Source organism: Phaseolus vulgaris, chromosome 1 (genome assembly GCF_000499845.2).
Source record: "Phaseolus vulgaris cultivar G19833 chromosome 1, P. vulgaris v2.0, whole genome shotgun sequence".
NCBI classification, from domain to species: domain Eukaryota; kingdom Viridiplantae; phylum Streptophyta; class Magnoliopsida; order Fabales; family Fabaceae; genus Phaseolus; species Phaseolus vulgaris.
Genome location: NC_023759.2, coordinates 17460121 through 17472295, shown reverse-complemented (window position 1 = coordinate 17472295; position 12175 = coordinate 17460121). Strand labels below are relative to the sequence as shown.

General features: G+C 47.4%; 2 protein-coding genes across 2 annotated transcripts; one reads left to right on the top strand and one right to left on the bottom strand.

Moving 5' to 3' along the window:
- Positions 1-398: 398 nt before the first annotated feature.
- On the top strand, positions 399-2101 carry LOC137815615 (uncharacterized). Its single transcript, XM_068618728.1, has 2 exons — positions 399-1642; positions 2011-2101. Exons 1-2 carry the CDS (start codon positions 399-401, stop codon positions 2099-2101), a joined length of 1335 nt encoding a protein of 444 aa, XP_068474829.1.
- A 4674-nt stretch (positions 2102-6775) lies between these two features.
- On the bottom strand, positions 6776-8176 carry LOC137815614 (uncharacterized). The gene has a single exon (XM_068618727.1). It carries the CDS (start codon positions 8174-8176, stop codon positions 6776-6778), a length of 1401 nt encoding a protein of 466 aa, XP_068474828.1.
- Positions 8177-12175: the final 3999 nt, after the last annotated feature.

Here is a 12175-nt window from a genome sequence, read left to right as displayed (position 1 = left end):
TTACACCGTCATCGTCGCCGCGCGTCTTTCCGTTGTCGTTTGCTCAGGCGATCACGGACACGGTGATCCCTGCGAGCGTGGTAGCTGTGAAAGCTTCTTTCACCGGCATAGAGGATCCTGAAGCACATCTCACTGTGTTCCACACGCAGATGATGCTGTCAGAAGGCTCAGACGCAGTTTATTGCAAGATATTTATGAGCACACTCCAGGGAACAGCGCTGGAATGGGTCGTTAGCCTGCCTACAGGTCACATAACCAGTTTCTAGCAGTTCTCAAAGCTTTTCGTCGACCAGTACATCATGAACAAGGCGCCACCAAGGGTGTCTTACGACCTGTTCGACGTAAGGCAATATCAGGGAGAGTCCCTCAGGGACTATCTGAATCGTTTCGGAGCACAGATGGTCCGCTCGCCTGCCAAGGACGAGGAGATGTTGGTATACGCCTTCAAAAAGGGCATACTGCCTGGACCTTTCAGCGAGGCGCTGATTAGGAGCCGCCCCGCCACGTTTGCTGAAATTCGGCGACTTGCTGTGGCCCACATCGTCGACGAGAGCGAGGTTGCAGAAAAGAGAGGGAATGTGGCTCTTGCTAGGTCACAGGCCCAAACTAGAATCCAGCCGCAGAGGGTGCTGGAGACGGCGGCGACCAAAAAGGATCAAAGGACTCGCCATCCTTACGATCCAAAGAAAAACAAGGGGAAGGGTCCAGGGCGCCCTAGGGAGTTCAATCGCCCCCCGAGGTACAAGTTCGTCATGGGATTGGCGGACCTGATCGCCATTCCCAACATAGCTGCCAGGCTTAAGGCGCTTGAGAAAGTCTCAGACAAGGTGTTAGGACCAAAACCGAACGCATGGTGCGAATTCCACCAAAGTTTTGGTCACTCCCTTGATTCATGCTTGGCCCTGGTTTACCAACTCGACGATTTGGTCAAGAGCGGCTTCTTGAATGACTACCTACTGGACAAGAGAACGGGGCAAACGTCGAGCTCTCAGCCGGCGAGCGGTGAGGGCCAGCAGCATGAGGTGCCCACTCACGGCGAGATCCACACCATCGCTGGAGGTTTCTCAGGTGGTGGATGTACTGCATCACAAAGGAAGAAATATGCAAGGTCTGTGATGGTAGTAGATGTGTTCGAAGATCACTCACCAGATGTGGACATTACGTTCACAAAGGAGGATCTCAGGGACGTTGTGCCTCATGACAACGATCCCATAGTTATCTCGCTAGTCACGGCGGGAAGGAAGGTCCATCGGGTACTGTTGGATCAAGGAAGCTCGGCAGATGTCATGTTCTGGCCGACTTTCACCAAGCTGCAATTACCCCTTGACCAGTTAAGGCCCTACGGAGGATGCTTGTATGGGTACGCTGGCTACCAGGTGGAGGTCAGGGGGTACATTGAGTTGAGAACCACGTTCACAGACGAGGCGGCCTCGAGGACGAAGAAGATCAAGTACCTCGTCGTGAATGCCCCCTCGGCGTATAACATTCTGTTGGGAAGACCGACCCTCAACAGAATAGGAGTTGTGCCCTCAACCAGGCACATGAAGGTTAAATTGCCGTCGATGGAAGGGGTGGTGATCACCATAAGGTCTGACCAGAAGAAGGCAAAGAAGTGTTACGAAAACAGCCTCAAGACCAAGAGGTCGGTGAGCTACGTCACCACGACACCAGCTCCCGGTGTGGAGCCTGGGGTAGCAGAGGGACGAGTTGTCGACGCGGCGATGGAAGTGACCGCCGAAGGCGATGTCGTCATGGTGGACGCCGAAGCAGGGGGAAAGAATGCCGATCGGGAGGAAGAGGCGAGAAACCGCCCAGAGGAGGCTAGGGAATCGGGAATCGCCAGGGCGGTGATCGCCAGTGAAACAAGGCCCAAACCCGTCGAGGAGTGGCTTGAGAGGGAGATCGGGGGCAAGGTCTTCAAGTTGGGAAGATCTTTGGAAGGTGAGATACAAGACCAGATCGCCAAGGTGATAGAAAGGCATCTGGATGCTTTTGCATGGTCTACTTCAGACATGCCGGGAATCGATCCCGATTTCTTGTGTCACCACCTAGCCATGGACATACAGGTCAGACCAGTGCGACAGAGAAGAAGAATGTTTAATGAGGAGAGAAGACGGGCGATTAGGGACGAAACGCAAAAGCTCCTCGTCGCGCGTCATATCAGGGAAGTCCAGTACCCTGAATGGTTGGCCAATGTCGTGCTGGTGAGGAAGAGTAACGGGAAGTGGCGCATGTGCGTCGACTTCACGGATCTAAACAAGGCTTGCCCAAAGGATTCATACCCTTTGCCAAGTATAGACGCCCTGGTCGACAGTGCAGCAGGGTGCAAGTTGTTGAGCTTCCTCGATGCCTTCTCTGGGTACAACCAGATTAAGATGCATCCTATGGATGAAGAGAAGACCGCCTTCATGACTGAGAGATCGTGCTACTGCTACAAAGTGATGCCCTTCGGGTTGAAAAATGCAGGGGCCACGTACCAAAGGTTGATGGACAAGGTACTTGCACCGATGCTGGGAAGGAATGTGCAAGCGTACGTAGATGATATGGTCGTGACTTTGCTAGAAAAAAGCAAGCACATCTCAGATCTGGAGGAGCTGTTTACCACGATCGCCAAGTACAAATTAAAGCTAAACCCCGAGAAGTGCATTTTTGGCGTAGAGGCAGGGAAGTTCTTGGGTTTCCTCTTGACTGAAAGGGGAATTGAAGCAAATCCTGATAAGTGTGTTGCCATCTTGGCGATGAGAAGCCCGGCTACCGTAAAGGAGGTGCAGCAGCTTACAGGTCGGATGGCCGCCCTATCTCGTTTCGTGTCAGCTAGTGGAGAGAAAGGCCATCCGTATTTCCAATGCTTAAGGCGAAACAATAGGTTTGTCTGGTCGTAGGAATGCGAAGAAGCTTTCGTAAAGCTTAAAGAGTACCTGGCGAGCCCGCCGGTTTTGTGCAAGCCTTTGGTAGGAACCCCTCTCAGGTTGTATTTTGCTGTAACTGAGAGGGCGGTGAGTGCGGTGCTCGCCCAAGATCAAGATTAGACTCAGAAACCTATCTACTTCGTTAGCAAGGTGTTACAAGGCCCAGAAGTAAGGTATCAGGCCTTGGAGAAAGCTGCACTGGCAGTTGTATTCTCGACGAGGAGGTTGCGCAACTATTTTCAAAGCTTTACGGTGTTGGTGATGACCGACTTGCCTATCTAGAAAGTCTTAAAGAAGCCTGATGTAGCTGGGAGAATGGTGAAGTGGGCAGTGGAGCTGTCAGAGTTCGACATCAAATACGAACCCCGAGGACCGATCAAGGGGCAGATTCTCGCTGATTTTGTGGTCGAGCTCTCGTCAGAAGCAGCACGAATTGAGGGGGACGATTTTCGTTGGGTACTTTCGGTGGACGGATCGTCTAACCAGCAGGGCAGCGGTGCTGGAGTCATTCTAGAAGGGCCCGACGACGTGCTGATAGAACAGTCCCTGAGGTTTGCCTTTAAAGCTAGTAACAATCAAGCAGAATATGAGGCGTTGATTGCAGGTATCTTGTTGGCTAAGGAGATGGGAGCTAAGGTGTTGGTGGCCAAGAGTGACTCGTTGTTGGTCACGGGTCAAGTAACAGGCGAGTTCCAGGCCAAGGATCCACAAATGGCGGCTTACCTGGAGTATGTGCAGGAGTTGAAGGGTTCCTTTGCCTCGTTCGAGGTGGTGCATGTACCCAGGGAGCAAAATGCCCGAGCTGACCTGCTAGCCAAGCTCGCCAGCTCGGGCAAGGGGGGTAGGCAGAGGACCGTTATTCAAGAAACTCTGAAGACGCCTAGGGCGTTTGTAGCAGATCACCAGGTTCTTCAGATAAGTAAGTCGACGGGGAGAGGGGCGAGAAGTCACAGGTCTTTAACCCAGGAGACCTTGAGAACGCCCAGAATAAGAGCATGTCGAGGGGAGAGGGTGAACGTAACGCAGGTCTGCGCTACGCATAGGCCAGACACATGGATAACGCAATACCAGCGCTGCCTGGCAGATGGCGTTCTCCCGCTGGATCCGACGGAGGCTAGGAAGATAAAGAAGAACTCTAGCAAGTTCACCTTGATCGACGGCGAGCTGTTCAGGTTTGGGTTTACACACCCACTCCTAGTATGTGTGCACGAAGAAAAATGTACAAGGATTATGGCCGAGCTCCATGAAGGTATATGTGGGAGTCACATCGGGGGTCGAGCTTTGGCTGCAAGAGCTCTCCGTGCAGGTTATTACTGGCCAACGATGAGGGAGGACTGCAAGAAGTATGCTCAATGTTGCAAGCAATGTCAGCAGCACGCCGATTGGCACAAGGCACCCCTAGAAGAGCTGAAGTCAATTTATAGCCCCTGGCCGTTTCACACTTGGGGAATCGACATTCTGGGACCCTTCCCATTGCCGGTCAGGCAGATGAAGTACTTGGTAGTGGCGATTGAATACTTCACCAAGTGGATCGAAGCGGAGCCAGTAGCCCAGATCACCGCACATAAGATCGAAAGCTTTGTATGGAAGAACATTGTGTGCCGGTTTGGTGTGCCTAAACGCCTGGTGTCGGACAATGGGACTCAGTTTGCAAGTCACCTGTTGAAAAAGCTGTGCGAAGAGGTGGGAATACAACAGGTGTTTGCATCCGTTGAGCACCCACAGACGAATGGCCAAGTGGAGTCTGCCAATAGGGTGTTGCTGAGAGGTTTAAAGAGAAGACTAGAGAAAGCTAAGGGATCGTGGGCTGAAGAGGTACCCCGCATAGTTTGGGCGTACCATACCACTGAACAGTCAGGAAGCCACGAGACCCCGTTTAGCCTGGTTTATGGGTGTGATGCGATGATTCCAGTCGAAATCCAGGAAAGCTCGCCGAGATTCCAGAACTTTGTGGCGGAAGACTCGAACGAAGAAAGAAGAATGAATCTGGATTTACTGGATGAGGTCAAGGAGGAGGCGAGAGTGAAGGCCGAAGCAGTAAAGAGGAGGATTGAGCGAAGGTATAACTCTAAGGTAATGCCGAGGCGGTTCAGAGGGGGCAACCTGGTGATGAGGAAGGCCCATCAATACAAGATGGAGAACAAGTTATCACCTAAGTGGACGGGACCGTTCAGAATAACTGAGGTGCTCGGGAACGGCGCCTACCGCTTAGAGACGTTAGAAGGAGGGGCGATTCCTCGCACTTGGAACGCCACGCATCTCAAATTATATTACAGTTAAAGCCTTGTAAGTAAAGACAAACATGAAGAGATTTACATGCTTTCTGTTAAAATTGTTCAAGGGGGCACTATTTTTTCCCTAAGGAGGGTTTTTAATGAGGCCACCCAATAAAGAAGAGTTTTCAAGTTTAAAGTTTCTAAGATTGCATGCTTGTTGTTTTGAAAGTTTTTAGAAAAAAGACCTTATCACTCGTACGTGATCTAAGGCAACGACAAAGTTATATTACATGCTTTCTAGTTAAAAGTTTTAAAGTCCCCATCGTTTTTCGGCGATTGGCGGCATCAGTTAAAAGTTTTAAAGTTCCCATCGTCTTTCAGCGATCGGCGGCAATAGTTAAAAAGTTTAAAAGACCTCATCGTCTTTCGGCGATCGGAGGCACCAGTGATGATTAAAGACCTCAACGCTCTCGTGCGTCTTGAGGCAACAGAAGAAGTCCTCCTCACCTTCGAGCGAGTGCAGGCGAGAACAGAAGAAGTCCTCCTCGCCTTTGAGCGAGTGCAGGCAAGAACAGAGGAAGTCCTCCTCGCCCTTGAGCGAGTGCAGGCGAGAACAGAAGAAGTCCTCCTCGCCTTTGAGTGAGTGCAGGCGAGAACAGGTTAAAAGTCCTCAGTGCATCCATGGGGGAGGAGATGTACACCCTGGGCAAGCTGAGGCACCAGAGAAAGTCCTTCTCACCTCAGAGTGAGTTCAGGCAAGATGAACTGAAAGGTCAGGGGTGTTCGTGACCTTAAACGGTGGGAAGGGAAGGTTGAAGGAAAACGCCTTTTCCCCTTTAAGTGAAACATCAATATTGACCCAGTAAGACCAGATAAAGTTTCCACGCTTGCAGGCGGTGCGAAGATAGAAAAAATCCCTCTCGTGTTAAACGAGTTCAGGTACGGCGTGAAGGGTGGAAGAAGTTAAAAGGATAACTGAAGTAGGTTCGAAGAAAATACCTCACTATCCAGATCATTGTTCTAAAACTCAGGGAGGTAGAGAAGGATCCGAAAGGCGCCTCTACCCCCAGATGAGGGAACAATGATCAAGTTATGAAAGTAAGAAAGATCGCATCGCCAGAACCCTACAGCGTGAGGGTTGAGATAGCGAATGGGCTGTACGGCGATCAGAAGAGTTCCAGGCGATGACAGGAGTAAGGGGTCACCTTGCTTGGCAGATCAGGTAAACTGTATTTTAATACTAGTTTGAGTTAAAACCTGCTGCCTAGTATGTGATTTATGGTAAGGTTTGTTGCCTTAAGTTCACAAGTTATGTTAAATATCATCGCTAAAGAGTTAATAGTTGCTCAAGTTTACTTTGAGTTAACAGTTTGATAAGTTGTTATAAGATTAACAGTTTACTCAAGTTAAAAGCAGTATGTGAAGGGTTAAGCCCGAGTATTGCTGAGTTGATGCAGTTGAGTAAGTTTCACCGGTTACGTTAGTTAACCCCACAGCAAATTGAGGCAAAAGCATGCAAGGTAAATAGAAAGACGATATTCAAGAAATGAAAATTATATATGCAGCGTCAATTCAAGTCTATACACAAATAGTTATTACAAACAAAGGATAAACGACAAGTTTCGAAGAAGAGGTGATGGGGAGAGGCAGTTAGTCTTCAGAGGGTACAATCTTCCCATCCACCACTTCGTTGCAGATCGACACCATGGAAAGGTCGAGCTCAGGGTATTGGCATGCTACTTGCTCCAGAGCGGGGTCGAACCCGGCGGAGAGGACTTGAGCAGCGCTCTGCTCGAGCTCATGAGTTTGCTTCTTCAGATCTTCTTTTTTCTCATGAGATCGAGTGAGTTCTTCAGCAGCTTTTTTGCCCTCATCCCGAGTCTGTGTCAGCTCTGCAGCAATCTTTTTGGTCTCCTCACGAGCTTCGGCGAGCTCAGCAAGAGCCTTGTCCCTTTCCTTCTCAACCTTCCCTAGGAGGATCTCCCTGTCTGCTGATCTCTTTTCAAGCTTCTCCACCATGGAAGCTTCAGCCTTTCGTGCGGCCTCCATATCTGCCACCTTGACCCTGTATGGAACCAACTTACTCTCCAGGTCAATTTTCTCTTGAAGCTGGGTGTGCAGTTTTTGGCGCAGATCGGAGGCTTCCTTGCGTGTGTTCCTTAGCTCGGCATCCATTGCGTCCTCCAGCCTTGAATGTTCGATCTCCACCATCATCAGATTGCAAGAGAGTTTTTCAGCCTCAGCCCTTATCATAAGGTTTGACTCCTTAAGCGCGGAGTTCTCCTCTTGGAGCTTCTTGAGTGACTCCTTCACAGCTCTTGATACGAGCAAAGGAAGATCTTCCGCCATGATCTTCAGTTGAGCTGCGAAGGGTCCCAAGGTCTCTTTAGAGGGATCTGGGAGGCTTGAGGCTGATGCTGGAGGCGCTGGTGGGGTTTGATGTTGACTTTCACCACCACCCTCTTGAGCTTGTAGAGCAAGGGGGGCTTCTAGGCGTGGCGGTGAGGTCGGAGATTCTGTTATAAGTATTGGCGAAGCCTGAGCGCCCTCATCTTCTCCTAAGGCAGCCCCAGCGATGGATGTGGTGGAAGGAGGACCCTTTCCGACAGATATAAACGGTGTTGAGGCGCTTGGAGGGTTCTCTGCGTAGTTAGGGCCGCTGCTTTCAACCACTGGGGGCGCGGCAGCCAGGGGTGTTGCTTGGACTGGTTCTAGCGGAGCTGGAGGTGAGGGCGGTGTTGGTGTTGGGAGTGCAGGTGGTGTAGAGGTGGCCACCCTTTTCCTCTTAATGATGAGGCCATCCTCAGTCTCTTCATCATCATCTTCTTCCTCTTGCACCACCTGAGGAGTCTTCCTTTTGGGTTTCCTCAAAACTAGTTTTTTCCTTTCTTGGGCGAGTAGTACCCCAGAAGAAGTTGGACCTCGGGGAGGAGTCTTTCCTTGGGCAGCGGCGATCTCCACCACCGAGTTGGGCACAGTTTGGGAGCCCGCCGCAAGCTTGTGGGATCGGGCGATCGCCCTCAATTCCGCCAGTTTTCCTTTTCCCAACATGTTATCTGCACAAGGTAAAGGATAGATGAGCAACTCGGTGGATGGATGAATGATAACACAAGGAGTACATGGTGGAGTATATTCATACAGAGATAACACAAGGAGTACATGGATGAATGATCAAGGCCAATACAGAATAATGGAATGCCAAAAACAGAATGGTAAAAATGCTAAGTCAGTTTTAACGCGAAGCGAGAGTCTTGGTGCTGGGGTAGGGGCTAACCTATGTGCATTTCGAGTTGGCTCTCGAAGAACTCGAAGGGAATTATTGAGGCAGTGGGGAAGGTGATGTTGGCAGCAGCCACACTCTTTCAGAAGAGACAAAGATCTTTGTCTAACTCCCCCATGTTGTCAAGACTTCTTGGTCTCCTGAAGTTGTCCTTGAAATCTTTGTTTCCCTTGTTTACCCAATACAGGGGGAAGCCGTCAAGCAGTGAGGGGTCTTGATCGTTCTGGCACACCTGGACGAACTTCCCCGTCCAGTCTTTATAAGATTGCTGGAAGATTGAGAGGATTGACCTCCCAGCAATCCCATTCAAGCTGACCCAGGGGCGATCTCCGGGATTCTTTGCCTCAAATAGGAAGAGGACGACATCGACCGAAGCCGGCAGCCCCAAGTGCGCCCAGAGAATTTGGAACGCCCTTACGAACGCCCAGTTGTTGGGATGAAGTTGGGCAGGGGCGATGTTGAGCTCGGTCAGTAGCTCTCTCTCGAAACGAGTAAAAGGAAACCTAAGTTTCACTTTCTTGAACAGTGTGGCGTAGATGAAGCAGAACAACTCGCCGTTGTTCCCCTTATCATCCGCACAGATCGGTTCTCCCGGGAGGCAAGGCAGCACGGTCACTTTGTTATCATGCTCCTTATGAAATGAAAGGTCGGGTTGATCTCCTTTCTTCAGTCGAAGCACACCCAACTCAGTATTTATTGACGAGGTCTCTTTCAGCAGAGCCGGGGTGGCCCAAGGATAGAGCTCCTTGTAGTCTTGCGGAGGAAGGGAGGCTCCACCGGCGAGTGGTGGAGTTGCCTGGGTAGGGTTGGCGTGAGAAGAGGTAGGCCTCTCGGCCTGTGTGGAGGGAGCACCAGAGGCTCGTGAGAGGTTGCGTGTTGGTGGAGGATTTGTACCAGGGACAACCCTACGAGTTTTGGGTGGAGGGTTTCGCGATGAAGAAGGAGGATTAGCGGTGGACTTCGTGTGAGCCATCGCAGGAACTGCAAATGAAAGAAAAGGGATGAAATGAGGACAGCAGAGAATGACTCGATTGAGGACGAAGAGGATAGAACGAACGAATAAGGGTTCGCTAGGATAGACGTTATCAAGGACGAAGCCTTAGGTTACGAGAAAAAGAGAAACAGCCCACAACGTATGATGGAAGAGGACCAAGCACAAGCCCACATGCAAGCCCACCAAAGGGTAGATTTGGGCCAACCATAGAGTTATGGCCAAGAGGATCCAAGAAGACGTTCTTTTACATGTTCAAATGCCATAAACTCTAGTGTAGAGTAGACTTTAATTTCTTGTCAAAATTAGCATAGGAACTTTATTTGTAATTTTCTTAGAATTAATTTTGGCACCTAAAACACCAACCTAGGTAAACTTAGAGTTTCTAAAAAAACCTCTAAATTTACCAAGGCCGGTCTAGAAAGCCCATGGAGGGGGTGAGCATAAAAACTAGACACACCCCTCCCCATGTGCTCATTTGTGCACCCATGTGCCATGTGCACCCATGTGCTTCACATTTACATTTCATTTGGCTAGCATTAGGGTTGCATTATGGTCCTCCTTAGCCTATAAAAGGAGGAGCCTACACCTTGTATTTTCAAGTTTATTGTGAGTAAAGTTATGCTGCCCATTTGTGCTCAACTTTGCTTCTCCCTAGAATCCTAGGCTCTAAACTTCCATTCCTTCATCTTTTCCCTTGAGTTGGCCGAACCACTCAATACCCATACCTATCATGCACCTACAAGATCAACACCACTCTTAGGAGGATCTTGCTCACTCTCATTCATTGCTTCCGCCCCATACTCTACATTGATTCAAGAAGAACTTCATGAAAATGCCATCATTTGGTATCATGAGCTTTGGTTCTTCAAGATGAGTAGCTCCTTGTCTTTTAAATTTTAGTTCTTCTTTATTTCATATTGTCATTTACTTTCCTTACTTGTCTTGCTGTTTTTTACTTTTTAATTTGTTCTTGGTGTGCTTTGTGGAAGATCCAACCGAAGCACTCTTGTTCATTTGATCTTGAACAAGTTCTTGTGCAATTTGTGATAGGATTCCATACACCTTTGTGTTGCTATTTTTTTTTTAGGCTTTGAGTATTTATTGCTTTCATTATTTTGCTTCATATTATGCTTTGAGTCTTTAATTTTCTGAATCTATACATGTTTTGTCAAGTCATGTTCATCCATATTGTCAACAATTCATAGTAGTCCTTTTATTTGGCTTATTTGTTTCTTGATTTTGGGTCTCTTTATTTTGCTTGAATCTGCTGTTCTTTGCTCCTTTGGTGCCTTTTTAATTTTTAGTTTGAGTTCATATTGTGTTTAGATCATACACAATTCTATTTCACAAATTTCCATTGTGTCTAAACTTTGGTATCTTGCTGTTTTTGTTTCCAGTTTTCAGATTCCCCTGTTTACACCTTCTCTGTTTTGGCTGTTTTAACCCAGAAAAAATTTCCACCCATAGGAAAATTCTGATTTTCTGTAAAATGCAAGTTTAAAGTGTTATAGAAAAGAAAAAAAAAAGAATTAGGTCAAAAGAAGCAACAGAAAAAAAATGATAAATCTTTTAAGATCAGAGTGCAAATCTGAAGCGCTCCAGCTGGCCTAACCGAACACCAATTTTGCAAAATTTATTAAAACAAAATGGTGCATCCGTTTTGAGTGAATCCAAAGCCAGATTTTAGATAAGATCCTGAATATCTTGCATAACAAATTTTAGAGCCAAATTCCAAAAATACAGATCAGCATAAATCGGGGAACAAACACGTTTTCTGGCCCACAACATTTTCCAGTGGTGTTGTTTTTTTATTTGGTCATCTAATCTAGTGCTTTTCTTTAGGAATTCTTTTTGTGTGCCAACCTTTATTTGAGTACCTTTAATTGTTTGCTTTAATTTCTTGAATCTCTTTCTAAGTTGTCATATTATAAATCCTTTTGGTGGTACTGTTTTCTTTCAATTAAATTTGTTTCTTGCTTTTGTTCCTTGACCTCTCTTTTTGGGTGCTGGAATTTAATTTCTCCCTTGGTGCTTATGTGCATGGAATTTGACTTGGTTTAAGGTTTAGCCCTTGTGAATAGGTGCTGGAAATTGGAGAATTAAAGCCAACATTCTAAGGAGGAGACAAAGTCAAAGCCGAAACAAGCTTTCTTGAAACAAACACTACAAACACTTAGGAGATCAACAATCAAGACAACAAAGAAGTGCACTAACCAAAAGGAGGAACAACAAAGGGAGTTCTCTTATTTTCCTTTGCAACTTGATTTATTGTTAATTACCTTGTTAACTACGCTTTAGACAGTGAGTGTGTCTTCAAGGGCTCAAAGTGTCCAAGAAGCCTCACCTAGGGCCGAATAGTATAGCATTCTTGATTAGTAATTGTTACTTGTTTGTAATTGCTTTTCTTTTGCTTTCATAGCTACGCTTTGCATGTTTGATTTTGTTTAATTTGTGTGCTAAACCGACTAGCTTTGTTGATTAGTAGCTTGCATTGTTTTCTTTCATTGAAATTTTGATTTCTCAACTTAATTGTGTTCTAAGTGGTTTACTAAGAGAAAGTTTTGTGTGAAGACATTGAGGGATAGTTTTTGGCTAAGGCAAAGGCTTGGTATTTAAGTAGTCCTTTGTGACTCACCTCCCTTACCTGGAAAACTACCTTCTTTGACTTTCCTAAGTTTTCTCAAGGTAAAATACTTGTATACACAAAGCTTTAGCCATGTCTTCTTCTTCTCATTCTACAAAGTCTATTGGAAGTGAATTAAAATCTTTAAAAACT

What these genes read in the sequence shown, in the direction of transcription:
- LOC137815615 (XM_068618728.1), top strand. Translation starts at nt 399, where the DNA reads ATGGTCCGCTCGCCTGCCAAGGACGAGGAGATGTTGGTATACGCCTTC. An exon ending in AACAGCCTCAAGACCAAGAG is followed by an intron (nt 1,643 to 2,010) that starts GTCGGTGAGCTA and finishes GGTCTACTTCAG; the next exon opens with ACATGCCGGGAATCGATCCC.
- LOC137815614 (XM_068618727.1), bottom strand. Translation starts at nt 8,176, where the DNA reads ATGTTGGGAAAAGGAAAACTGGCGGAATTGAGGGCGATCGCCCGATCC.